The 27,865-nt window shown below is 40.0% G+C and overlaps 3 protein-coding genes across 4 annotated transcripts; all 3 read left to right on the top strand.

Annotated features, from left to right (window-relative positions):
- Window positions 1–758: 758 nt before the first annotated feature.
- LOC146607241 (vitamin D3 hydroxylase-associated protein-like) lies at window positions 759–9,084 on the top strand. The gene is made up of 15 exons (XM_085348943.1): window positions 759–1,122; window positions 2,343–2,456; window positions 3,039–3,179; window positions 3,510–3,643; window positions 3,781–3,987; window positions 4,079–4,119; window positions 4,232–4,356; window positions 5,628–5,753; window positions 5,834–5,931; window positions 6,160–6,259; window positions 6,352–6,395; window positions 6,502–6,541; window positions 6,617–6,725; window positions 7,619–7,752; window positions 8,844–9,084. The coding sequence occupies exons 1-15, from the start codon at window positions 898–900 to the stop codon at window positions 8,964–8,966; spliced, it is 1,761 nt and encodes a 586-aa protein (XP_085205069.1). The 5' UTR covers window positions 759–897; the 3' UTR covers window positions 8,967–9,084.
- Window positions 9,085–10,071: 987 nt separating this feature from the next.
- On the top strand, window positions 10,072–17,438 carry LOC146607240 (vitamin D3 hydroxylase-associated protein-like). Of its 2 annotated transcripts, XM_085348942.1 has the most exons (16): window positions 10,077–10,111; window positions 10,299–10,702; window positions 12,303–12,416; window positions 12,662–12,802; window positions 12,946–13,079; window positions 13,231–13,437; window positions 13,535–13,575; window positions 13,701–13,825; window positions 14,055–14,180; window positions 14,271–14,368; window positions 14,603–14,702; window positions 14,781–14,824; window positions 14,927–14,966; window positions 15,042–15,150; window positions 15,969–16,114; window positions 17,054–17,438. In XM_085348942.1, exons 2-16 carry the CDS (start codon window positions 10,478–10,480, stop codon window positions 17,174–17,176), a joined length of 1,773 nt encoding a protein of 590 aa, XP_085205068.1. In that variant the 5' UTR covers window positions 10,077–10,111; window positions 10,299–10,477; the 3' UTR covers window positions 17,177–17,438. The 2 variants fall into 2 exon arrangements, with proteins under 2 accessions (XP_085205067.1, XP_085205068.1); XM_085348941.1 differs by having other exon boundaries at window positions 10,072–10,702.
- A 1,703-nt stretch (window positions 17,439–19,141) lies between these two features.
- On the top strand, window positions 19,142–27,172 carry LOC146607239 (vitamin D3 hydroxylase-associated protein-like). Its single transcript, XM_085348945.1, has 15 exons — window positions 19,142–19,421; window positions 19,756–19,869; window positions 20,215–20,355; window positions 20,499–20,632; window positions 20,784–20,990; window positions 21,088–21,128; window positions 21,254–21,378; window positions 21,572–21,697; window positions 23,859–23,956; window positions 24,191–24,290; window positions 24,369–24,412; window positions 24,515–24,554; window positions 24,630–24,738; window positions 25,284–25,429; window positions 27,050–27,172. Exons 1-15 carry the CDS (start codon window positions 19,242–19,244, stop codon window positions 27,170–27,172), a joined length of 1,728 nt encoding a protein of 575 aa, XP_085205071.1. The 5' UTR covers window positions 19,142–19,241.
- The last annotated feature ends 693 nt before the right edge of the window (window positions 27,173–27,865 follow it).

The raw sequence follows: 27,865 nt of genomic DNA, 5'->3' as shown, positions 1-27,865 counted from the left end.
ACCTGCAGGACACCGACCCTCGAGGCCTGGAGTCGCCCACTCCTGCTGTAGACATTAAAAAGTCCATAGGAGAGATGGTAGCTGATTAAACAAGTGTTATGAGATAATAATAAAATGCAAAGATTAGTGACAGTGCTTGAAACCATAAGGGAACAAAACTGTGAGAAACAAACTTTTCTCTGCCTGTGAATCATTCTTGCCTCTCTTCCTCCTTCCATCTCCTGATCTCATCTATCACTCTCCACTTGCTGTGAATCTGAGAACAAGGCACAATTTGCTATTACATTGATCTATTATTTAATTATCCACACTCTAAAACTCTTGCACCTATAATTCATAATAAAGTAATAATAGAAAAATGTTATAGAACCAAAACATTGCTGGTGTGTTTATGTCTGGCAAAAGGTGTGGCAAAGGGCTGGGAGACCTGAAGTACCACTCACAGCCTAATTGGATAGCACCACATGCTTCATTGCCTGGGGGGTGTTTCATGTTTGTTTAATTGACTTGTATTAGTTGGTTATATGGCAGCCATTTTATTTTCCCCGTGTGTGTCATTTGGTTTAGCTAAACCAGTGTTTAAGTTCCCCCATTTCAGCAGGTCAGTTTATCTTATGTTTGTTTGAGGTTTTGTTAATTATTATCTTGAGTTTAGTCTATTGAGTTGACCTCTTTTATTGGTCTTCCTGTTTAAGTTTTGGCTTTGTTAAATATATCTTCATGTTTTTGGGTCAATAAAACCCCCTTTTTGAATTAAAACAGCTGTGTCCTTTATGCTTTACTGCTTGGTCCCTGACAACGATTTAGGCACAACAGCGCCCTCTTGATTAGCATACTTAAGCCTGACTAAGGCTGACCTGTGCCGTTTAAAACTGGAGTTGTGGTGACAGGACAAAGATGCAAGCCTTGCAGAACATCCAGGATTTTCTCAAGGGAGTGAAGATGGACAGTCAGAGGGTGGCTCTGCTCACTGGTGTTGTCTGTGCAGTGGGATCTGTGGTTGTGTTGGTGAAAAAGATCAGCAGCCATCGAAAGGCAGAGGAAAAGATCAGGAGAGCCAAAAACAGGAGAGATGAGAGCTTGCAGCGGGGAGAGCAGGTGGTGCTCCGATACAAAGAGTTGGTGAGAGTTCAGCCTTAATTTAGGAGTTTTTTGGGGGAAAGTTTAACATTGAATTTTCTGCTTTTAGTTCGAACCTGACATAATTTATCAGATCACTGACAGCTTTTGTTGTCAGCAGGCTTACCTTGAGCAAAAAAAAATAAACTTAGCCGACAAACACAGCGATAATAACCTACTGCTATTTCTAGATTGTCTTTTGCATTTACACTCTGTGGAGAAGTTATTTGAGACACCTTGCTATTACTGGATTAGATTGCCTTTTCTTTTAAAGCCACCCCCCAAATTCTTCCTGGCAGAGATTCAACTAGTTGTTTTCTTAGAGTTTTGATCCAAATTGACACAAAAACATAACACAGTTTTGGTGAGTTGTTGGCTGTACATCCATAATGCAAATCTCCTATTCCAACACACTATAAAGGTCCTCTATTTGATTAGATTCTGGTGAATTTAGAGACCAGAATCAGAAGAAGAGTACAGTGAACTCAATAACACCAAGAAGAAGATTTGAACTTTGTTACATTAGTGCATTATCTTGCACTAATGTAGCAAAGCAGCCATCCGAAAACGAATACAATCAGGTATTTGTTTTTTTCTTTAGAAGTAAATATGGTTTTTCTGTTATTCTAAGGAAACCCTTGCAGAAGCTACTTTTCTGCCCGTGATGTCATTTATAAGCATAATAAGAAATACAGGAGCCTGTCGATGTTCTTGTCGAGAAGCCACTAAACTTTTGAGTATATGTATATCAACATCAACAAGGCATTTTCAAAACTTCAGTAGATCAGTAGCGTTTAAAATACTGAGATCGGAACATCTGGCACTGACAGTCATGCCACGTTTAGTCACATAAATCACGTTTCTTCACAATTTTGATGAATCTGAGCAGGTCATCTTGAACATGCTTCCATGCCTAAATGCAGTGAGTTACTCAAAATGCTTTTGAGCAATTCATCCCTCTGATAGGTCCATACAAAAGTCAGTGCTCAGTTTTCTTGAGCCTGTTCTGGTTCTATTCACATTGTTGTCTACACAATTTACGATGGGTTTTTCCTTCTATACGTCTTCATTGCTGTTTATTTCATCATTAGCAAGCTGTCTTTTATTCAATTTGGTAGGGAGATGCAACACTGGCAAATAAAGAATCTTGATTCTGTAGATCCATACCGTTTTAGTTCTTTGTTGCAGCTTTTTTCTGACATGGTTCTTTGTGTGTCTTCTAGCATCCAACCACTGACTCTTCTTTCATCCTTGGCCTGTCTTTATCTGAAGTGACAAAGCAACTGAAGGAAGGCTCACTTACCCCTGAGGATGTGTTTTACTCTTACATGGAAAAAGTTCAGTGTTCAGCATGACGCAAAGGTTCACTGCCTAACACAGGAGTGGGCGACTCCAGGCCTCGAGGGTCGGTGTCCTGCAGGTTTTAGATGTGTCCTTGATCCAACACAGCTGATTCAAGAGGCTAAATGACTTCCTCAAAATGTCTTGTAGTTCTCCAGAGGCCTGGTATTGAACTAATCATGTGATTCAGGTGTGTTGACCCAGGGTGAGATCTGAAACCTGCCGGACACCTGCCCTCGAGACCTGGAGTTGCCCACCCCTGACCTAACATAACACAGAGCTTACATAATGGATAAAATAGAGCAAAAGATAATGTCTACACTAAATAATCAATTTCATTTTCCAGTCTTGTATCAGTGTTCTACTTTAGGTATACTCTCAGCTAACTAGGTATTTCTTATTACTTACACTTGTGTCTTTGCTACGGTTAAGGTTTATAGACATATTTATGAAAGCAAACCAGATTCATGTGCCAAAGAAATATTTGAGTTTCCAAAAAGACTTTGATATTCCACAGAGGGCTTACAAAGATTGATATGTTTGTCTGAATCTGTCTGTGCTTGTTTCCTTTCCAACAGACTCTGGCTGTAAACCAAAAGCTGAACTGCTGCACTGAAATTTTGCTGGAGAGTTTGGATCAGCTGACAACTGTTGGCTCCAACAAGGATGGTCTCTTGTACGGAGTTCCAGTTAGCATCAAAGAAAATATTGCATTTAAGGTATTTCCCATCTACGGAAGAGGATTAGGACCAACGAAAAAAAAGTGGGCACGTCTTTTTTCTTCTTCTTTTCCAGAATTCTGAGAAAAGTAGAAAAAAAAAAGACGTGCCCACTTTTTTTTCGTTGGTCCTAATCCTCTTCTGTACCCATCAGTATTAGTAAGTATGTTATAGAATAGAACAGAATGCTTTTATTGTCACTATACAGATGTACAGTGAGATACAGAGCGTCTCCTACTCAGTGTAAACAGGACTGAGTATAGTATTCTTGAGCATCATAGCTCAGGTATTTGATGTACAATTATTGTCTTTGTTTTAATCCAACACTAGAATCATGACTGTTCTTGTGGTGTGATCATTAACCTGGACCAGCCCGCTGAAAAGGACAGTGTGCTTGTTCAAGTCCTGAAGAAACAAGGAGCTATTCCCTTTGTGAAAACCAACTTGCCTCAAGCTCTTTTGAGGTAAATCTTTTATCAGAGATTGACATAAATCTGGAGTACATTTAAATACTATGTGCACTTATTTAGTTGTCTTTGCCCATTACAAGTGTGCATAATATGCAAGGACTCATTACCCATATGTCTTTGGCCACATTCAGCTATGACTGCAGTAATCCTATCTACGGGCAGACTGTGAACCCTCATAACCCCCAGAAGACCTCTGGAGGTTCATCTGGTGGGGAGGGGGCTCTCATCGGGGGAGGGGGCTCCCTGCTTGGTATAGGCACTGATATAGGTGGCAGTATCCGTATTCCTGCATCCTTCTGTGGAATCTGTGGTTTCAAACCAACTGCAGGTCGGCTCAGGTGGGTCTCATTCAGTCAGTTTCCTGGAAATTTATTACACATTGCTGAGTTAAGCATTTATGTTTGTTAACACCTTTTGTGTAATGATTAGTTTACAGGGAGTTCGTCCAATTTATCGAGGGCAAAAGACAGGTAAGTGACATATCTACTTACTAAACAAAGTAAAATGTGACGTTACATAACTGCTGTAATGTTCCACAGTCTGGGAATATGGTTTACTGCTTCTTGTTTTATATTAAACTAGTGTCGTCATCTCCTGGACCCATGGCAAGAGATGTGGACAGCCTGGCTCTGTGCATGCAGGCACTTCTTTGTGACCACATGTTTTCTTTGGACCCCACTGTTCCACCATTACCTTTTAACATGGAGGTGTGTCTGTTGATGACAATTTTTGTAATTGCCTCATACAGTGGCAGTATAACACCCTTGTAAGTGGACATCAGGCCCTTGTAGTATGTAGTATTTTGGTCTACACAACCCAAAATGTGATGTCCACATATGTGGACGCCAGGTGCTAGGAGGTTAACCTGAAAGTTGAAGGTGAAATGAAGACTGTTCAGGATTATTTTACTGGACTTTGACCAGATAGTTACTAAATGTTCAAACTTGTAAATTAATGAAATGGCTTATTGTCTTAACACACTTATTAAATGTATTAATGTCTTAGAATAAACAATACATTAACATTTATATTTAAAAACAAGTTAACTAAAGGCCATCTTTTCCTTTCTTCTTTGGCTCTCGGAGGAGGCGGGCGCACTTTTTCTCCTCTCCCTTATCTTCCCTGCTTATGTCCTTGTCTAGTCTCGTGGTTTTTTTTGTATTTTCCCTGGAACACTCTCTCACAGTCTGTTCTCTAAAATCTAAAAGAGGAATTATGGATTGGATCAACTGGTCTCTGAATGCAATTGACACCCCTTTCTCAACGAGAAGTTTGGGCTCGGGTGAGCCTGAGTGCTGAAGATATCTACCTATTCGGAACCATGGTAACAGGGTTCTGGCTGATTGGAGCTGGCTTGGCCCTGAGTTATCGAAGAATTAAGGAAGCGGAACTGGCTGTTCAAACCCCCACAAGGCTGCCCGCTGGGATTGGAACGATGGGAGAGGCGTGAGTTTCTCAAAATGGTCTCATTGAGTCAGCACGGATAAGATCTTGGAGAGGCTACGGCTGCTGTGAATACTCAGAATAAGATCTCTGACTGCAGACTGGATACATCTCGGAAGGGCTAGCCCGGAATAACATCTCTGGGCGCAAATTGGATGACATCTCGGGAAGGCACACTGCCGTGAGTTCTCAGAATTGGCTCCTTGAGCACAAGAAATGACAACATCACAGAACGCAAGTATGGCGAAGCTCGCGGCTCTCCAACGGGAGATTGAGAGACCAGTGTTGGACTGTAGAACTGCTTTGAAATTCAAATGAGCTGTTCGCACTAAAGTAAAAACCACCATCACTTATGCGGATACCCCTTTGGCGCCAGCTGTTTACACAGCTGTTTTGGCTGTTTACTTAGCCTGGCAGGGCGAAGGACATTGTCTCAGCTGAACTATGGACATGCACACACATACATATACTGATACTGCAACTGACAAATAAAGGCTATCTCACCATCTCATCTCTCAAAATGATTCACCCTTAGATATACAGAAGCTCCAAACCTCTAAGGATTGGTTATTTGGAAAGCGATGGCTACACGCATCCATCTCCAAGCATGGCCCGAGGCGTCAGAGAGGTCAAAGCTCTGCTAGAGCAGGCGGGACACACAGTAAGACGTCACCACACACACTGATTGCGGTCAAGTGTGTTATGTGAGCCATATGTCTTTAATATTATTTATGTCTTTAGTTTGTCCCTTACTGTCCACTGAAGATGGATGAAATTGTCCCTGAGCTGTGGCTTAGGGGCTTATTGGCAGATGGAACTACCACCCTGCTACAAAAACTGTGAGTTGGATCTTTTTTTTTTTTTAATAATTACTTAATATGTTCTTGTTAACTTACATCATCTAATAGCTAGAAATGTAATTTTTGTTTCAGCGCTAACCAGTGAACATCGCCATTCTGACATTATCTATAGGGCACATGGGCTTGTGCTTCTTTTTGGAACCATTACAGTAATTTCTCTGACCAGACTACTTTCCCATGTGCCAAGGATTCCTTTTTTAATTTTAGGGAGGGGGGACCTGTGGACCCTTGTCTGGAGCCACAAATTTTTGTATACAGGCTTCCTAAGTGGTTGAAGAAAATAATTTCATTCCTCCTCAAACCTGTGGTGCGTTGTTTCGTCTTCTGACAGATGTATATGAATTCATACATCAGTTTGATCTTGACAGTTTATTCTGATGAAACTTTTTTTTACCCCAGTCTCCTCACACTTCTGCCAGAATGAGTGCTCTTTGTGGAGTTGGGTGAGAAAGTATTCGTGAAATTGTTCATTTGTGCTTGAATCTCAGTTTCTTTTGTTACATTTCCATGTGCTAGGAATTATATCCAAACGTTCTGCTTCATTTTTAGATCTGTTCCAGAGCTGTGGAAGCAACATGCTGCTGTTGAGGTACTGTCAGCTGATGATGCATGGTCACATATGAAAGTCTGAAGGAGAAATTGAGATTTCCTGTGTTTTCTTTAGGACTACATTCAAGAGACAATAGCACATTGGAGGAGCTGCAACATTGATGTGCTGCTGTGTCCTGTGACTGGACCAGCCTACAACTTCTTATACTGTGGCAAAACCTCAGGTATGGTACACTGAGTACAATAAAACAGCATAGTCTGTGCGTCACTTTGTTCTCAACAAATTGTAATCTCAAGGTAAACTATAAGATGTTTAGTTTTAAACATAAGTCACAAATAAGATCAGAAATATTTTTAGGTGACTGTTAGTTTTCTAAAATGTACATGTTCCAGAGATTACAGCTTTCCTGTCATTTATTTTGGAAGAGCCATTTCTGAGAGATGCTAGTCTGTTACCCCTGAAGGATGTCACCTGACATACAAAAAAACATGATGCAGAAAGTAGTGTTGATTTTGGGATCTTTTTGTTTTTACAAGACATTCCCTCTTAGTATTCAGTGAAGTCCCGAGGAGAGCGGTGTACTAAGTTTATGGAGAGCATTCTGCTGTGGTTCAAACCTGACACGGACAAATTTTTGAAATTTTGAACTGGAGCTGACTTTGTTACATTTGCATTGAAATATACACTGGGAGGTGTTGTGATAAGAAAGGCAAAGACATTCCAAAGCCCTGCGATGCTGAATAGAAGGCATTTGTACAACTTGATGAAGGCTTTCATGGGAAAGTTGCAATTTCTTTCAAGCCAGATGGAGAGCAACATTCATCCAGAGCTGTTTTGTTTAAAGATTCACAAAGTTCCACTTATTAGTGCAGCCCTCCAAGGCAGTTGTAGTTTCACATGTAGCCCCTTGGGAAAATTTATTGCCCACCATTGCTATAGAGATTACTCAGTTAAGAGAATTACATGTAGATTAGAACATTAAGACAAATGGCAATGTGAATGCATTTTTATTAAAATTTCCAAATCATGAGTTGATGAAATGGCAACAAAATTTGTATTGGTTAAAGAAAGAATTCTCTTTCCGTATTCTTCATCATTCAATGTTTTTTTTTTCAGTCAATACCAATTACACATTTGTCTACAATCTCCTAAACTTTCCTGCCGGTGTAGTCACTGTTTCTACAGTGACTGCAGAGGATGAGGAGGAATTCGAGCACTATCCCGACAAATTTGACAAGGTTTTAAAAGAGGTAAGTGAAACATACCAGTGAGGGAAGACTGGTGAAATATATGGAGCTGGATCTACTGTAAGACTAGGTTTTCATGCAGGCATAATCTCTCAGGAGACACGGATGTGAAGCCTAAACTATAGATGAATTTATTATAGAATAAATTTCTGGGGGGGTTTCAGTCACCTGCATCTTTCTGTCCTGGACCAGCCTGGCTTGTTAGTGGAAGTTAGGGCTCTTAGGTTTTCTAAAAGTGAGGTCATTTCTGAGCTTCTTTAACAGGATAGAACTGTGATGACCACGATAATGTTATGATGCCATAGAACTTACAGCTGTTGACCTGTTTCACTAATGTTAAATGTCCAATATGGGTGACCAATCAATAGTGTCAGTAAGAGATCAGTGGACCTTTTACTTGATGTCATTCCCCAAATCCTCTGTGTATTTCAAAATGGCAATTAAATTAATGCAACAGCTCTATATTGCAGCCCTGATAAGTAACATCATGTGAAACATTTGTGAGGCACGTAATTTTATTCTGAATGTTACCGATTGGGTAAGAGAATTTTTTTTAAGTGTTTTCACAGTGTTGGTTGTTTATTCTAATAGTTGGATTGAGAAACCACAATGGGCACTCAAAAGCATCTCCACTAAATAACCAACAAATTAACAAACAGATGACCAAAACTTTGACAATATGTTTAAAGTTAAAAAGCCCTTAGACTGGGAACATTGAAACCAGCATTTTTTTTCTTGCATTTTATTAAAGAAAATGCTGTATAAGAGATAGGGAAACCAGCTGCCTTTACATGACTTTACATTATGGTTCCGGGAGCATTTATGTACTTAGAGATGTCCAGTGTGGTGGTGGTGGGTATAATGATTAAACAGACTCTTTAACACCAACATGTAAAAGGCCCATCCATACACAAAACCAAGAAATGAAACGTATCAGACTATTGTAACTAGAAATATTGTCACATTCCTTGTTGCCATGCAGATATACACACAATGTATTAGTAGTTTCAGAGTTTGTCAGTAGGTGGATGAAGGAGACTGTGGTGTGTCCAGCTGCCAAGCGTTAAGTGACAGGAGTGTGTTTTTGTGTTCAGGCAGTGACCGGTGGCGAGGGTCTACCTGTGGCGGTTCAGTGTGTTGCTCTGCCGTGGCAGGATGAGCTCTGCCTGCGCCTCATGAAGGAAGTGGAACAACTGGTCAAAGAAAGCAAGAAGTAAAGCTGCTTTCTTTCTCAGTCTCACAGGAGAGGCTGCAGACTTCAGAGGAGACATGTTAACTTGAGTATTTCCTGTAATAATGAGCTAATCGAGTCATAAATGGTGGATGAATCTTAGTAGTACAAGTACAGTCTATTCATTTTGTGTTTATTTTGGTCTTTGATTGTTTCCTAAAGGCTTTAGGAACTCTAACTCTTTCATTTTTCATCTTTCTTTCATACATTCATTTAATAAACCATGTGTTTTTTTTGTCTTGCTATCCCCATCTATGCTTTATATTTCTTTATATCCATAACAGCAAACATGCTAGATCTTGTTGAGAAAATAAAATGTGAAATCATTAGGGAAGTCTGCTTTATTTGTATAGACCAAAATAACCTCACAGACAATAAAAAGACCAAAAAGCATACTAAACAATATTACAAAAAAGTCACAAATTTATTCAAACGGTTACAAGTAAACAAACAAACAAACAAGCAAACTATGTGAAATACTTAAATATGTACACATACAATATATGCAGACATGAGAAGAATGAGACAAGAAAAGCGGTCAAATATCCAGACAGAACTATGCCAGAAGCTTGTTGAGGGTTACCAAAACTTTCTGAGGTACAGCTTGCAATCGGCCCACCATGGAAAAAAAGGACATTTCAAAGAAATTATTAGCCCAAAATGACCATAACATTCACTATATGTGTATTGTTCATCTGCTAATGACATTAAAACAAACCATTTATTTTTCTAATGTAGTGGTTTGACATTGATATTTATAAACGAATAAAATAAATAGTTCCTGTTTTATAAGCCGTATTACATTTGATTTGATCTTTCAAACCTGCCCCGAAGATCTCTGATGGGGGGGGGGGGGGGGGGGGGGGGTGGCGGCTTTGTTTTGGGGTTGTTGTTGATTTTTTTGTTGTTGTTGTTTTTTTGTTGTAAAATGTTTCATATATTAAACGGAATTATGACATGATCATCGTGACAATAATAAAGGTTGAAACTGTTGTTAATATAGTTATATATATAATAATGTCAAAAGTAACTAAACTCGAAACACTAATATCCGTTGTTCCGGAGGGAGAATAATTTCCGGGTCACGGAAAGCTAACAGCTGATGCGGTGCAGAAAGGGGAAAAGAGGCGAGTAAGCGGTCGGCTCTCCTTTATCCTAATATAAAAATGATAATAATCACTATAAAATACAGAACTTACGTGAAAATGTTTAGGTGATCGTTCTAAGGAGAAGTCTTAAATGGACTTCCTGTAATTAATTTGGATGCACACGCACTTCAACACATATTTGTTGTTTTTGTTTACTCTGTCATTCACAGTGCCGTGTTATTTGGAAGTACGCACGCGCAGTGAGTGAGCGTCATTGTTTTATTAAAGTAGGAGCTATTACTTGCTTAACGCGCCTATTTATTTTGCTCAAAGGTCAGCCTGTCCCATTTAAACAACCGTGTGTAAAGTCCACTTGTCATTTAGTCGAGTTTGCAGCAACAGGACAAAAATGCAAGCCTTGCAGAATATTGAACAGTTTATTAAGGGAGTGAAAATGGACAAGTGGGCAGTGGCTCTGCTCACTGGTGCTACCTGCGTTGTCGGATCCGTGGTTATGCTGGTGAAAAAGATCAGCAGCCACCGAGAGACGGAGGAAAAGATCAAGAGAGCCAGAAACAGGAGAGACGAGAGCTTGCAGCGGGCAGAGCAGGCGGTGCTCCGCTACAAAGAGTCGGTGAGAGTTCAGAGCCCTGGACTTTGAATTGTTTAAGTTAATCTTTGGAGATATTAGTTCAAACCTGGTGAACTATGGACAAACAATTTGGTAAATCCAAATTCCAATTTTATTTGTGACGTACACAGTCATACACAGTACGATATGCAGTGAAATGCTTGGACAACTGCTCGTGACCTAAAGAAAAGAAGAAAAGGCTCTGAATAAGATAGGAAATAAATATGAAAATTAAAAAGGGTAAATTTAACTAGGAAGGAATAAAATAAAATATAAAGATTAAAGTTAAAAATGAAATAACTGTACAACACAAATTAGACTGAAGGGTAAATTTAACTGGGAAAGAATAAGATAAAATATATAAATTAAAGTACCGGCAGTACCAAGAGTGACTGGGAAGATGATCTTAGTACTCTAGCAGGGGTGTATAATCTAAGTAGCTCAATGAGGTAGCTTGGAGCTATATTGTTAATAATTCGGAAGGTGAGCAGCAGGATTTTGAATTGAATGTGATACTTAACAGGAAGCCAGTGCAGGTCGGCAAGGACAGCGTTAATAGAGGCACGCCCCCCACTACCAGTAAGGAGACGCGCAGCCGCTTTCTGAACAATTTGTAGTCTATGGAGAAGAGTAGAGTTAAGACCAAAGTAAAGGGAGCTGCAATAATCTAACCTAGATGTCACAAAGGGGTGAATAAGCTTTTCCAGGTCTCTATGCGGGACATAATGTCTGGCCTTGCTAATAAGACGCAATTGATAGAAGCAAGATTTGACAAGAGCAGACACTTGTTTGTCGAATTTAAAAGAGCTATCCAAAAACACACCCAGGTCACTAACAGTGTCGGTGAGGAAACTATCAAAGGAACCCAAGGCATCACGGAGTTGGCCACGGGGGATACTACTGTCACGTGTAGAATCGTTTAGCCAACATCGGGAAATTATCTAGGGCGCTTCATTTTAACAGGGGCAACAGTATTGAGGATGGAGGAGCATGTGGAAAAAAGGGTGCTAGCAAAATCATCAACCATGGGAGATAGGGAACAGTCAGGAATGGAGGAGGCAAGTTTCAGGAAAGACAGAAAAATTCTCCACAGTTGCAAAATTAATTATACGTGTAGGGCGTAAGAGAGCCTCAGGGTGAGGGTATTACTTAATTACACAAGTAATTAAGTATACAGAGGTGGAACACAAAGGAAAAATCCTGGTTCAATGCTTTTTTTTGTTTAATTTAATTTATTTTATTTTATTTAGTTTTGAACCAGAAAAATCCCTTGAGATTAACATCAGTTTTTCAAGGATAAATTGGTCAAGAGGACAAACCCTTACATTGTTACAAGTTACAATTCAAATATAACATCAAAACACTTAATAAGTAGTTAGAGACAAAATAATACAAAAATACAGATCCAGCTTATAAATGGCAATAACAGTCTTCGGTTACATAAGTCTTTTTGAGTGTTATGAACTCTGTCAGGGAGAGCTTTAATGTGTTCTGAAGGTTGTTCCATGACCAGGATACAAAATTAGAGGTGATACTAAGTCTTAAATTCTTGCTTTAAATGTTTTTTTGAAGTAATGATTCTGTGTGGGTCTGTGTCTCCTAGCATCCGACAACTGACTCTGCTTTCATCCTGACACTCTCCCTGTCTGAGCTGACAAAGACACTGAAGGAAGGCTCACTTACCCCTGAGGATGTGCTTTACTCTTATATGGAAAAGGTTCAGTATCCAACATGACACAAAGGTTCACTTAATATAACAAAACAAATCTTTCATAATAGCTCAAATACACCAAAAGCTAATTTTTAGAAGTAATCATTAGTAATCAAGTAACTATTTTAATTTTCAGGACTTGTCTCTCTTTTTTATTTTTGACAGGAATGTTCATCCCCTTGAAGCATGAAAACTTCTTTCAGGGGAAAACGTTTCTCTGAATCTGTCTGTGCTTGTTTCCTTTCCAACAGACTCTGGCTGTAAACCAAAAGCTGAACTGCTGCACTGAAATTTTGCTGGAGAGTTTGGACCAGCTGACAACTGTTGGCTCCAACAAGGATGGTCTCTTGTACGGAGTTCCAGTTAGCATCAAAGAAAATATTACATTTAAGGTATTACAAAGGTTATGCAATGCAAATTTCAGTTACAGTTAAAGTATTTCCCATCAGTATTTATAAGTATGGTACAGTATTCTCGAGCATCATAGCTCAGGTATTTGATGTAACATTATCATCTTTGTTTTTTCCAACACTAGAATCATGACTGTTCTTGTGGTGTGGTCATTAACCTGGACCAGCCTGCTGAAAAGGACAGTGTGCTCGTTCAAGTCCTGAAGAAACAAGGAGCTATTCCCTTTGTGAGAACCAACTTGCCTCAAGCTCTTTTAAAGTACATCTTTTATCAGTTACTCACATAAAAATCTACAGCACATTTAAAACTGAGTGCATGTGTTAAGTTGCCTTTGTCCATTCCAAATGTGCAAATAATGAAAATATGAATGAAAATAATATGCAAAGACTCATTAACTGTCTGTTGACAGCTATGACTGCAGTAATCCTATCTACGGGCAGACTGTGAACCCTCATAACCCCCAGAAGACCTCTGGAGGTTCATCTGGTGGGGAGGGGGCTCTCATTGGGGGAGGGGGCTCTCTGCTTGGTATAGGCACTGATATAGGTGGCAGTATCCGTATTCCTGCATCCTTCTGTGGAATCTGTGGTTTCAAGCCAACTGCAGGTCGGCTCAGGTGGGTCTCATTCAGTCAGTTTCCTGGAAATTTATTACACATTGAGTTACACTGAGTTAAACTCTTGTCTTTGTTAACACTTTTGTGTAATGATTAGTTTACAGGGCCTTCGTCCAATTTATCGAGGGCAAAAGTCAGGTAAGAAACATATGTACTTTACATATAAAGTAAATGTAGTTACATAACCACTGTATAGCAATATTTCACAGACACAAACTGTCTCAAATATTTGAGTCACTGCTTTATATTTCGTATGAAACTAGTGCCGTCATCTCCTGGACCCATGGCAAGAGATGTGGACAGCCTGGCTCTGTGCATGCAGGCACTTCTTTGTGACCACATGTTTTCTTTGGACCCCACTGTTCCACCGTTACCTTTTAACATGGAGGTGTGTCCTGTACTGTGAGGTTCATATAATCTGTTAATGATTATTCTTTTGGTTAAAAACTACAAATTAAGCGGATACATGGTTGTCCTAACGCTTCACTTTATATTACTCTTACCTCACCTGTTATTAATGTCCTGAGATACAGAACTAACTTTACAGGCTGTAATCTTAACCTTTGCAAACTGATTATGTTTAATTGACTGAGGAAGTAAAAAAGATTGACCCTTAGATATACAGAAGCTCCAGACCTCTAAGGATCGGTTATTTGGAAAGCGATGGCTACACGCATCCATCTCCAAGCATGGCCCGAGGCGTCAGAGAGGTCAAAGCTCTGCTAGAGCAAGCAGGGCACACAGTAAGACGTCACCACACACACTATGATCACTGTCAAGCCACGTATGTGATATGAGTCATAGGTCCTCAGTGTTGATATTTGTGCCTTTAGCTCGTCCCTTACTGTCCACTGAAGATGGATCAAACTATCCCTGAGCTTTTGATAAAGGGTGTATTTGCAGATGGAGCTACCACCGTGCTACAAAAACTGTGAGTTGTTCCATTTAATAAGTCAGTTAGTACCATTTGTTTTCTAAACTTAAATCATCTAACATTTAGAGATTTTGTTTCTTTTTAGTTCTAACCACTAAACATCACCATGCTGCCATTGTCTTTATGAACAACATGGGGTTGTGGTTCTTTTTGAAACCATTACAGTAATTCTCAGTTCAGTGTCTCTGAACAGACTGTTTTCTCCTGTGCCAATGATCTCTTTCATTTTAGGGAAGGGGGACCTGTGGACCCTTGTCTGGAGCCTCAGGTTTTTCCTTATGGCTTTCCCAAGTGGTTGAAGAAAACCATTTCATTCTTGCTCAAACCCGTGGTGAGTCCTTGGTTTAACAGTTAACTTCACAGTTCAGTCTGATAAAACATTTATAATGATGCTGATTTTTTTTGGCAGTTTCCTCGTGTTTCTGCCAACTTTGATGCTCTTTGTGGAGTTGGGTGAGAAAGTATCCTTGAAATTCTTCATTTGTGCTTGAATCGTTTCTTTGTTACATTTCCATGTGCTAGGAATTGTATCCAAACGTTCTGCTTCATTCTTAGATCTGTTCCTGAGCTGTGGAAGCAACATGCTGCTGTTGAGGTACTGTCAGCTGATGATGCATGGTCACGTATGAAAGTCTGAAGGAGAAATTGAGATTTCCTGTGTTTTCTTTAGGACTACATTCAAGAGACAATAGCACATTGGAGGAGCTGCAACATTGATGTGCTGCTGTGTCCTGTGATTGGACCAGCCTACAACTTCTCATACTGTGGCAAACTTTCAAGTATGATTAACTCAGTATGACAGACAACTTAGTTTCTGTATTTATCACTTTGTTTTAAAAAAAATGTAATTACAGGACTTTAAAGATGTTTAAAGTGTGACGCAAAAGTCACAAATTAGATCAGATATTGTTACTTTAATAGTTTCAGAAAATTACAAAGATATGTAAAATATAAAAGGCAAAAGATAACAGTAACTAATAAAAAAACACTTTATTTTTCCAGTTTAATTTTTATTGTGTTTAGTACTTCTATTTGTAAATGAAGTTTAGCTAAAGTGTAATTCATGTTGTAGTGGATTCAGCGGGTTTCATCACTGGGGAACTGGATAGACATGATAAAAAAAAAAGAATGACAGTGTACAAAACATGTCTGTGAACTCAGTCATCCAGGTCACTGTAGTCTAAGGAGCTTGGAAAGAAAAACGTCATTGCTGCTTGTGACTTACACCCGTTTTCACACCTTGGATGGTGTGATTAGGTATAGGATCAATGGGTGGTCCATGACCCTCTTGGGGACACTTCCATGGGGCTTAAAATCTGGGACTCTCCACCAGCTGCTCTTGGAACTGAAGAAGCTTCTCGAATGAGAGGTGAAACGTCTTCAAGAAACCTAAAGAAGTCCAGACACTTTTATTTCCAAGCTCCTTAGTGTACAAAACAGTTACACGTTATAATACAACTGAACTTTGAAAAGAGGAAAAAAAGAGACATTTCATCAAAGATGAGGACGACTCTCCAGACATTACTTGATTTAAAAAGTAACCTGGGTCTGGATATAGAGTAAGTAAGTAATTGTTTTGTCTTTTCTGCGTTTTAAGCTGCTGTTAGCTACACGATACTCTACAATCTCCTTACCTTTCCTGCGGGTGTAGTCACTGTTTCCACAGTGACCACAAAGGATGAGGAAGAACTCAAGCACTATAAGGGCTGTTATCAGGACATGTGGGACAAACTCTTCAAAGAGGTAGGCAACATGTACCAGTGAGATAAGACTGAGTGAGAACATAGAGCCAGATTTACTAACACGTTGTGTCAGGACAAACTTTTGGCATGAAAAAAAAATAGATTTTTCCAAAGCGAGTGCAGTAAGAAGACTTCAGTTAAGAAGTGGGGGCTCAGAGACTTTTGTAAATGATCCATTTGCACGTGTTTAATGTTTATATCCACGCTGTAGACTGCGTCACTATTTTCCTCTTCTGGCATATGAAGTGAAATCAGCTGATTGCAGCACATGTGCAAGTGGAACCATTGAGCAGGATCGATAGGCAAGCAGACTAACAATTCCAAGGTACAGAGCTACCAAGCCACTTAATGCTAAATTTGCTCAATAGCTTCAGAGATGACCTGGAGCCTCTAACCTAAAGGAGTCACACAATGCCAGCGGCAACAAAACTGCTTCCAGCTCTTCAGTTTCACAGCCTGTGCAATAGGGTTCAAAGGGAAACGGCCAAAAAATGGAGAAACAGGGAGGAGGACAGCACTGATCCTCAGAAGAATCAGACCTTTGATGGACATTAAAGCAATGTATTTATGTTGATAAACTTTAAAAATACATTTTTCCTTAATAAAGTTTTATCACACTCCACTTAAACAGTTATAATTCCAGGAGTGTAAACAGCACACGGTTTTCAGCACATCAGCTGTGCTCCAACAACCGTTACTTATTACTGGTGGATCTACACAAGTTCAGCTGCATGCACTTTGACAATACGTGAGATCACAGATGAACACATGTACACACATGACTTCCCCATGAATTCAGCAAATCCATTTTTTTTCTAGGTAAACACTTTTCAGCACTATTTGGGGATTGTGCTCTTTTGCCCTGTTTAGTAAATTACACATTTAGGTGGTGCGTTCAGCTGCTGAGCATTAAGTGACAGGAGTGTTTTTTTGTGTTCAGGCAGTGTCCGGTGGCGAGGGTCTACCTGTGGCGGTTCAGTGTGTTGCTCTGCCGTGGCAGGATGAGCTCTGCCTGCGCTTCATGAAGGAAGTGGAACAACTGGTCAAAGAAAGCAAGAAGTAAAGCTGCTTTCTTTGTCAGTCTCACAGGAGAGGCTGCAGACTTGAGAGGAGACATGTTAACTTGAGTATTTCCTGTAATAATGAGCTAATGGTGTCATAAATAGTGGAGTATTCTCTACACTACAAGCTTAATCTGGGCACTTTTTGTTTTTTGGCTGTTTGTTGAAGGTTAAAAAAAAGGTAATTGTTAAAATTACATATTTTTTGTTCTTATTGTTGTAGGTCTTTTGTCGTATTACCATCCATTTCATGTAATAAAGTATGAAAAGGCACTAAAAGAACGAAAACTGGAATCATGTCAACAGTAGGCAAAGAGACAGTGCTAGTACATGTGTAAAAATGTTAAGAATTAGCATTAAATAATAAGTATGTAAAGTAATATTACTGTTTGTGCACATAATTCTACGATTTACATTGTATACATATACAAATTAGTACATACTACATTTGCTTTTGTTTACAACAACAACAACAATAACCTTTATTTATACAGCACATTTAAAACCAGTGGTGTACCAAAGTGCTTAACATACAAGAGGGTAAGATGAAGTAACAGGGAAGGATGAAGGCTTGTTACGACCCGTCTAGGGCCAGGCAATAACATGAGTGAGGCACTCGCTTCCCACCCCAAGACCCAAGCAGCCACAGGAAACAAATCCGTTCGTTATAATGTGATTTATTTACAAAGTGAAAAAAAGGAACAACAAAACGGGAGTGTCAACACTTCAGGGTGAGCCAAGGCCAAAATAATAAACAAAAACAAATCTACACAAATCCCGCTCCCCTGACCTTACCAAAACAAAGTCAAAAGTAAAGACAGAGTCTGACCTCCTTAACTAATTCAAAACAGGAAAAAACGGGTGATCAAAAGAAACGGCAGCTCACCCCTACCCACTCCACTTCCACAACTTTTAAGCCGCACTGTAGCCAGCGGCTGCCACAGTTACACTGCTGGGTCATGAGGAGAAACGCGAGGACCTCTCCTGCAGTAGCACTCCAGACTCCTTTTAATGGGCGGGTCCTCCAGCTGGAACCAGTCACGTCGGGGCGGTGTATCCACGCACCAATCGGAGCAGGGCCCTGGCACAGCTGAATTAACATAAAAAGGTACATCACCTGCACAAAACAAACACATGAACGTGCAAGTTCGTAACAGGCTATGGCAAAGTACAAACATGCTAGCAGGTTAAATGGCATTAAAAACATAGAAGCAAAAGAAATGCATATAAAAGCATAAAAGAACAATATATGTAAAGGATAAAACAGTCAAAAATTTTAAAAATGATTAAAAGTAGTTAAGAATAGACCGGAGATAGAAATAAGCATTAAACTAACTAACAAGCATTAACTGGTAGAAAAAGGCAAGGCTAAATAGGTGGGCTTTTAACCACGATTTGAAGGATTGAATGGAATCAGACTCACGGACAGCGATGGGGAGGTTATTCCATAGATTGGGTGCAGCCAAGGCAAACGCTCAGTCACCTCTAGTCTTCAGCCGGGATCTCGGCAGTACCAAGAGTGACTGGGAAGATGATCTTAGTACTCTAGCAGGGGTGTATAATCTAAGTAGCTCAATGAGGTAGCTTGGAGCTATATTGTTAATTCAGCTGGGCGATATAAGATTTTTTCATATCACGATATGCTTTTTTCATTTCAGGCGATAATGATATATATCACGATATAAGCCAAATAACTACATTTGTAGTTGTATCCATAATTTCTTGGAGCTAATGAATTTTACAGTGTTGAATGAAGTTTATGTGTTATGCTATTAATTACATAGCATATTGATTTTTTGTTAGTGGGTTAATCACTCTTTCTCACGCTCATATTAGTTGTTGGTGGCTACTGGTTAATGAGTAACTAAAAAAGGCTTTTTGTCTGTCCTGAAGTTAATCAACCCTACATGCTCACCACGCCCACTTTAGTTCACAGCTAAAACAAGGCAAGCCTGTCGCGTTTAAACAGCTGTGTGTTAGATCCATGTGGCATTTAAACCAATTTGCAGCCCCAGGGCAAAGACGAAAATCACGCAGAACACTGAACCGTTTATTAAGAGAGTGAAGATGGACAAGTGGACAGCGGCTCTGCTCACTGGTGTTGCCTGCATTGTGGGATACCTGGTTGTGCGGGTGAAAAAGATCAACAGCCTCCGACAGGCAGAGGAAAAGATACAGAGAGCCAGAAACAGGAGAGATGAGAGCTTGCAGCGGGCAGAGCAGGCGGTGCTCCGGTACAAACAGTCGGTGAGAGTTCAGAGCTTTGGGGATTTTTCTAGTTTCTCTTTATCGATAATCTCAGCTAATGATCTGCTTTTAGTTTAACCTGGCAGAGGTGTAGTTATTAAATACCAAAATACTGGCACTTTGCAATGTCTCCATGCTTGAGCATGAAAATGAAAGTTATGACTGTGCAAACCGTTTAAGTGCAGTGAACTCATTGCTGTGTTTGAGAAAGTTTGTAAAAAAAAAAGTGGAAGGAAGAATCCTGAATCTGTACATGGATGTGGTTCCGTCTCTTTGTTGCAGCCTTTAAAAGAAATAATAACATAATGATTCTGTGTGGGTCTGTGTCTCCTAGCATCCGACAACTGACTCTGCTTTCATCCTGACGCTCTCCCTGTCTGAGCTGACACAGCAGCTGAACGAAGGTTTACTGCGCCCCGAGGATGTGCTTTACTCTTACATGGAAAAGGTTCAATATCCAGCATGACACAAATCTTTCATAATAGATCAAATACAGCAAAAGTCATTTTTAAACAAGTAATCATTTAAATTACTCAGACTTATCTTAATGTTGTTTATTTTTGACATTACTCCTACTTATAACTCACTGCTTTTTAGTTCTTTTTACACAGAATTGTCTTATTACAGTTAAAGTTTAGACACACTGGATAAAAATATTCATATAAGCAACACAGACTGATGTGTCAAGTAATGTCTGTGTTTCCAACAAGAGTTTAATATTTTACAAAGATTAAAATCCCTTTAGGTGAATAAGTTAATCTCAAACTGTCTGTGCTTGTTTCCTTTCCAACAGACTCTGGCTGTAAACAAAAAGCTGAACTGCTGCACTGAAATTTTGCTGGAGAGTTTGGACCAGCTGACAACTGTTAGCTCCAACAAGGATGGTCTCTTGTACGGAGTTCCAGTTAGCGTCAAAGAAAATATTACATTTAAGGTATTACAAAGGTTATGCAATGCAAATTTCAGTTACAGTTAAAGTATTTCCCATCAGTATTTATAAGTATGGTACAGTATTCTCGAGCATCATAGCTCAGGTATTTGATGTAACATTATCATCTTTGTTTTTTCCAACACTAGAATCATGACTGTTCTTGTGGTGTGGTCATTAACCTGGACCAGCCTGCTGAAAAGGACAGTGTGCTCGTTCAAGTCCTGAAGAAACAAGGAGCTATTCCCTTTGTGAGAACCAACTTGCCTCAAGCTCTTTTAAAGTACATCTTTTATCAGTTACTCACATAAAAATCTACAGCACATTTAAAACTGAGTGCATGTGTTAAGTTGCCTTTGTCCATTCCAAATGTGCAAATAATGAAAATATGAATGAAAATAATATGCAAAGACTCATTAACTGTCTGTTGACAGCTATGACTGCAGTAATCCTATCTACGGGCAGACTGTGAACCCTCATAACCCCCAGAAGACCTCTGGAGGTTCATCTGGTGGGGAGGGGGCTCTCATTGGGGGAGGGGGCTCTCTGCTTGGTATAGGCACTGATATAGGTGGCAGTATCCGTATTCCTGCATCCTTCTGTGGAATCTGTGGTTTCAAGCCAACTGCAGGTCGGCTCAGGTGGGTCTCATTCAGTCAGTTTCCTGGAAATTTATTACACATTGAGTTACACTGAGTTAAACTCTTGTCTTTGTTAACACTTTTGTGTAATGATTAGTTTACAGGGCCTTCGTCCAATTTATCGAGGGCAAAAGTCGGGTAAGAAACATATGTACTTTACATATAAAGTAAATGTAGTTACATAACCACTGTATAGCAATATTTCACAGACACAAACTGTCTCAAATATTTGAGTCACTGCTTTATATTTCGTATGAAACTAGTGTCGTCATCTCCTGGACCCATGGCAAGAGATGTGGACAGCCTGGCTCTGTGCATGCAGGCACTTCTTTGTGACCACATGTTTTCTTTGGACCCCACTGTTCCACCATTACCTTTTAACATGGAGGTGTGTCCTGTACTGTGAGGTTCATATAATCTGTTAATGATTATTCTTTTGGTTAAAAACTACAAATTAAACCGATACATAGTTGTCCTAATCCTTCACTCTATATTACGCTTTACAGGCTGTAATCTTAAACTTCGCAAAAACATCTGATTATATTTAATTGACTCAGGAAATGAAAATTCTTCACCCTTAGATATACAGAAGCTCCAGACCTCTAAGGATCGGTTATTTGGAAAGCAATGGCTACACGCATCCATCTCCAAGCATGGCCCGAGGCGTCAGAGAGGTCAAAGCTCTGCTAGAGCAAGCAGGGCACACAGTAAGACGTCACCACACACACTATGATCACTGTCAAGCCACGTATGTGATTTAGGGCTATCACCAAAATCTCATATCCCAATATAGGACATTTTTCATCCTGATAACAATAGATATCACAAAACAGGGCATTTTCTGTAAATTCTGTAAATCTCGGGCAACTCGACTTGCGTGAAGTATTTTCAGCTGGGCGTTGTGTACCTGGAGTCGAGTACTTTGAGCCATGCATGAAGTTATACATTTTTAAACATAAGTTGTGACAGGGGCTCCAATTTCTATTTGTATGTATTTATTACATGGCGTGCTGCGGGGAAAAGCCTGTTCTAATGTTTGAGTCTAAAGTTTATTTTGAGCACCTGACGACTCTTTTTTGCTTCCCATCCATAAACTCGCTCCATACGCTTTCACATGATTCTTGTGTAGGTGGTAGAAGAAGTTTGTCGTGTTTGAGTCTGTGGTGGTGAGTGGTTTGCAGCGTAATTTGCATAGTACAGTTTTCCGCTCCGCGTCAGTCCTTTCATAACCAAACCATGTCCATGCTTCAGAGGTAATAAGGTCCTTGATTTATTTTGACTGGTCCTTCCATTTGGAGCTACCTGTTGTTGCCTCATTTTCACTGGCTAAGCTGGTATTCTCTGTGTCCCGATGAAAAAATATTGCTGTAAACAGTTTATTTTGCGACACCATGCCAAACGATAGCATATAATTTGAAATGATAGATGTTTTCATAAAGTCATCTGATATACACTCAACAAAAATATAAACGCAACACCTTTGTTACTGCTCCCATTCCCCATGGGATGGACGTAGAGACCTAAAATTCATTCCAGATACACAATATAACCATCCCTCCCAAACAGTGGTCACAAATCAGTCCAAATGTGTGGTAGTGGGCACATCTGCCACATTGAGATAATCCATCCCACCTCACAGGTGTGCCACATCAGGATGCTGATCTGACATCATGAGTAGTGCACAGGTGTACCTCAGACTGCCCACAACAAAAGGCCACCCTGGAATGTGCAGTTTTGTCTCACAGCAAAATGCCACAGATGCCACAAGCAATGATGGAGCGTGCAATTGGCATGCTGACAGCAGGAATGTCAACCAGATCTGTCGCCCGTGCATTGAATGTTCATTTCTCAACCATAAGCCGTCTCCACAGGCGTTTCAGAGAATATGGCAGCACATCCAACCGGCCTCACAACTGCAGACCTCGTGTAACCACACCAGCCCAGGACCTCCACATCCAGCAGGTTCACCTCCAAGATCGTCTGAGACCAGCCACCCAGACAGCTGCTGGAACAATTGGTTTGCACAACCAAACAATTTCTGCACAAACTGTCAGAAACCGTCTCAGGGACGCTCAACTGCATGCCCGTCGTCCTCATCGGGGTCTTGACCTGACTCCAGCTCGTCGCCGTAACAGACTTGTGTGGGCAAATGCTCACATTCGATGGCGTCTGGCACGTTGGAGAGGTGTGCGCTTCACGGATGAATCATGGTTCACATTGTTCAGGGCAGATGGCAGCTGAGAATGTCCCAGTTCTTGCATGGCCAGCATACTCACCGGACGTGTCACCCATTGAGCATGTTCGGGATGTGCTTGACCGGCGTATACGACAGCGTGTACCAGTTCCCACGAATATCCAACAACCTCGCACAGCCATTGAAGTGGAGTGGACCAACATTCCACAGGCCACAACTGACAATCTGATAGACTCCATGCGACGATATGTTGCACTGCATGAGGCAAATGGTGGTCACACCAGATACTGACCGGTTCTGGGTCCCCAGACCCCCAATAGTGCAAAAAACTGCACATTCCAGGGTGGCCTTTTGTTGTGGGCAGTCTGAGGTACACCTGTGCACTACTCATGATGTCAGATCAGCATCCTGATGTGGCACACCTGTGAGGTGGGATGGATTATCTCAATATAGCAGATGTGCCCACTACCACACATTTGGACTGATTTGTGACCACTGTTTGGGAGGGATGGTTATATTGTGTATCTGGAATGAATTTTAGGTCTCTACGTCCATCCCATGGGGAATGGGAGCAGTAATAAAGGTGTTGCGTTTATATTTTTGTTGAGTGTATTTCGACATATCGCATAGCCCTACGAGTCATAGGTCATTAATCCTGTCATTTTTGCCTTTAGCTCGTCCCTTACTGTCCACTGAAGATGGATCAAATTATCCCTGAACTATTTTTAAAGGGTTTATTTGCAGATGGAGCTACCACCCTGCTACAAAAACTGTGAGTTGTTCCATTTAATAAGTCAGTTAGTACCATTTGTTTTCTAAACTTAAATCATCTAACATTTAGAGATTTTGTTTCTTTTTAGTTCTAACCACTAAACATCACCATGCTGCCATTGTCTTTACGAGCAACATGGGGTTGTGGTTATTTTTGAAACCATTACAGTAATTCTCAGTTCAGTGTCTCTGAACAGACTGTTTTCTCCTGTGCCAATGATCTCTTTCATTTTAGGGAAGGGGGACCTGTGGACCCTTGTCTGGAGCCTCAGGTTTTTCCTTACGGCTTTCCCAAGTGGTTGAAGAAAACCATTTCATTCTTGCTCAAACCCGTGGTGAGTCCTTGGTTTAACAGTTAACTTCACAGTTCAGTCTGATAAAACATTTATAATGATGCTGATTTTTTTTGGCAGTTTCCTCGTGTTTCTGCCAACTTTGATGCTCTTTGTGGAGTTGGGTGAGAAAGTATCCTTGAAATTCTTCATTTGTGCTTGAATCGTTTCTTTGTTACATTTCCATGTGCTAGGAATTGTATCCAAACGTTCTGCTTCATTTTTAGATCTGTTCCAGAGCTGTGGAAGCAACATGCTGCTGTTGAGGTACTGTCAGCTGGTGATGCATGGTCACGTATGAAAGTCTGAAGGAGAAATTTAGATTTCCTGTGTTTTCTTTAGGACTACATTCAAGAGACAATAGCACATTGGAGGAGCTGCAACATTGATGTGCTGCTGTGTCCTGTGACTGGTCCAGCCTACAACTTCTTATACTGTGGCAAACTTTTAAGTATGGCTGATTATGATAGCTGTAAACTATAAAAGGCAAAAGATTGCAGGGACTAAGAAAACAACCGCTTTATTTTTCCAGTTTAATTTTTATTGTGTTTAGTACTTCTATTTAAATTATATTTAAATTAAACAATGAAGTTTAGCTAAAGGTGTAATTCATGTTGTAGTGGATTCAGAGAGTTTCCTCACTGGGGAACCGGATACATATAAGAAACAAAACAGTTACATGTTACAATACAAGAGTGTGACAGGACTTAAAAAAGTGAAGAAAAAGAGACATTTCATCAAAGATGAGGACGACTGCTTTTGTCTACTGCTGGGAAAACTGGGCATTACAGGACAGAGTGCAGCACAGTAAGAGTCATGAAACTGTCTCCAGACATTACTTGATTAAAAGGTAACCTGGATTACAACATCTGGATAAAGAGCAAAGCAAAGGCATTACTGCATTAACTAAATTATATTTAAATTAAACAATAATTGCATTTGTAAAGGCTAAGAATGGTGTTTATGTTTCTTTATTTTTGTTTTCTACACTTTCAGCTGCTGTTAGCTACACGATGCTCTACAATCTCCTTACCTTTCCTGCGGGTGTAGTCACTGTTTCCACAGTGACCACAAAGGATGAGGAGGAACTCAAGCACTATAAGGGCTGTTATCAGGACATGTGGGACAAACTCTTCAAAGAGGTAGGCAACATGTACCAGTGAGATAAGACTGAGTGAGAACATAGAGCCAGATTTACTAACATGTTGTCTCAGGACAAAACTGGGTTTTAGCATTAAAAAGGCATAAAGTAGATTTTTGTAAAGAAAGTGCAGTAAGAGTAAAATTAGTGCTGCATATCGATGTTGATTCAGTTTTATCGCAGACATCCAGAAATATTATAATTCTGATCATTTATCAGTACATATTCCTATTGTTATATCTATGTATAAAAACAAAGCTGACACATGTGAGACTTTATTAGAAGTGTAAGCATCACAGCAGATGCCTTTGTGTCAAAGTAACTGAGGATAAAATACAGAGAATGTGAATCAGATTTTCCTGGCCTGTCTTTTTGTAGCAGATAAATGCCTTCAAAATATTGTGCAGTAGATTAAAAACTGTTGCAGTTGTTTCTGTTCTGGACGTTTTCACTGTAACTTAACGCTTGTTCTTTTCTGCAATTTAAAATAAAAGTAATGTTTATATCCACGTTGTAGACTGTGTCACTATTTTCGCCCTGCGGCATATGAATTGAAATCAGCTGATTGTATCTCATGTGCAAGTGCAACCGATAAGCAAGATCGATAGGCAAGCAGACTAACCATTCCAAGGAACTGACTACCAAACCACTTAATGCTAAATTTATTCAATGAAGTCAGAGGTGACTTGTAACCTTCAAGCTAAACGAGTCACACAATGCCAGCGGCAACAAAACTGCTTCCAGCTCTTCAGTTTCACAGCCTGTGCAATAGGGTTCAAAGAGAAACGGCCAAAAAATGGAGAAACAGGGAGGAGGACAGCACTGATCCTCAGAAGAATCAGACCTTTGAAGGACATCATACTAAACAATGTATTTATGTTGATAAAAGTTATTAAGTAAAAGTGTGCTTTTAAAGTTTTATTATACTCCACTTAAACAGTTATAATTCCAGGATCATGAACAGCACACGGTTTTCAGCACATCAGCTGTGCTCCAACACCATTACTTATTACTGGTGGGTCTACACAAATTCAGCTGCATGCACTTTGACAATACGTGAGATCACAGATGTACACGCGTACACATAAATCTGGTGTCTTAGACTCAGTGTCAGGCTAGCTTTTCATGCAGCAACAACAAGTCAGGAGCCCCTGATGTAAAGTCTAAAATACAGATACATTTATTTTTTGTATACTTGTGAATGTGCGTCAGCGTACTTTAATGTGGTTTCAATCAGCTGCTGTAGCACATCTGTCTCGGGCTATGTAGAGCTCATCGTTTGATGTTCCCTATTACTCATCTGTGCATGTTGAAGTAATAATAAACATTACTTGCTTGAATCTAATTTTTCCCTTAGTATCAGTTTTATCTTGTAATAACTAAATTAAGAAATGCAATTTTTTCTGTGGAATGTTATTTAAAAATGTGATGTATTACTCTGGACATTCACTTCAATTCTATGTACTTAACATGACTTTACACAGAACCAAGAACTGAACCAGATCAGTCTATTGCGGCTCCAATATTTATAGAGTTTCTTTTTATCACAGTAGGTGGATGAAGGAGACTGGTGCGTTCAGCTGCTGAGCATTGAGTGACAGGAGTGTGTTTTTGTGTTCAGGCAGTGACTGGTGGTGAGGGTCTACCTGTGGCGGTTCAGTGTGTTGCTCTGCCGTGGCAGGATGAGCTCTGCCTGCGCTTCATGAAGGAAGTGGAACAACTGGTCAAAGAAAGCAAGAAATAAAGCTGCTTTCTTTGTCAGTCTCACAGGAGAGGCTGCAGACTTCAGAGGAAACATGTTAACTTGAGTATTTCCTGTAATAATGAGCTAATGGTGTCATAAATGGAATATTCTCTGAACTACAAGCTTAATCTGGGCACTTTCTGTTTTTTGGCTGTTTGCTAAAGGTTAAATAAAAATTAACTGGCAAAATTATGCATTTATGTTTTTTGTTCTTATATTTTAAAGGCGGGTCTTTTATATATGGTCTTGCTATCACCATTGTTATCATGATCATTTATCCACTTTTAGGAACCTGCAGTCAAAACGCTTCATCTTTTGGTGTATTTATTAAAGCATTGGATGATCAAAAATCAGCACATACATGGATCTCTTCTGTTCAGAAAACTACAGTGTGTCCGAAAGTCTCCTTCTATTTCAATCGCATCGCTATAAGTGCAGTGTTAATTTCTGCCGATAAGTTCCACTTTGTTCTTACTGTTTGCTACGGTCCTGCCGTATCACGAGTCCGAGGAGCACTAGGCATGTTTTTCTCCATGAGTGCGGGGGAATAGCGATCTCCAGACGTGTGCGTTCCTGTGCAAATGTGAGTCAAAATCCCTCCAGTTCTACGAGTCCATTCCCACTTATAGCACGGGCTGTACTTTGACGTTAATTACAGGGGGTTTATGCTAGGAGATTTATCGAGATTGATAG

Source organism: Diplotaxodon limnothrissa, linkage group LG23, assembly GCF_057381915.1.
Source record: "Diplotaxodon limnothrissa isolate DT_005_m linkage group LG23, D_limnothrissa_male_GT1.1, whole genome shotgun sequence".
NCBI lineage: Eukaryota > Metazoa > Chordata > Actinopteri > Cichliformes > Cichlidae > Diplotaxodon > Diplotaxodon limnothrissa.
Note: the sequence above shows the minus strand (reverse complement) of the source record. Positions and strands in the feature narration are given on the sequence as shown.

Excerpts from the sequence above, each read along its gene's own strand:
- LOC146607239 (XM_085348945.1), top strand. The coding sequence starts at position 19,242 with ATGGACAAGTGGACAGCGGCTCTGCTCACTGGTGTTGCCTGCATTGTG. Across the intron at positions 24,413-24,514 it reads GATGCTCTTTGTGGAGTTGG|ATCTGTTCCAGAGCTGTGGA; the intron begins GTGAGAAAGTAT and ends CTTCATTTTTAG. Across the intron at positions 24,739-25,283 it reads ATACTGTGGCAAACTTTTAA|CTGCTGTTAGCTACACGATG; the intron begins GTATGGCTGATT and ends CTACACTTTCAG.
- LOC146607241 (XM_085348943.1), top strand. The coding sequence starts at position 898 with ATGCAAGCCTTGCAGAACATCCAGGATTTTCTCAAGGGAGTGAAGATG. Across the intron at positions 5,932-6,159 it reads ACCACCCTGCTACAAAAACT|GGAGGGGGGACCTGTGGACC; the intron begins GTGAGTTGGATC and ends TTTTAATTTTAG. Across the intron at positions 6,726-7,618 it reads ATACTGTGGCAAAACCTCAG|TCAATACCAATTACACATTT; the intron begins GTATGGTACACT and ends TTTTTTTTTCAG.
- LOC146607240 (XM_085348941.1), top strand. The coding sequence starts at position 10,478 with ATGCAAGCCTTGCAGAATATTGAACAGTTTATTAAGGGAGTGAAAATG. Across the intron at positions 13,438-13,534 it reads CCAACTGCAGGTCGGCTCAG|TTTACAGGGCCTTCGTCCAA; the intron begins GTGGGTCTCATT and ends TGTAATGATTAG. Across the intron at positions 14,825-14,926 it reads GATGCTCTTTGTGGAGTTGG|ATCTGTTCCTGAGCTGTGGA; the intron begins GTGAGAAAGTAT and ends CTTCATTCTTAG.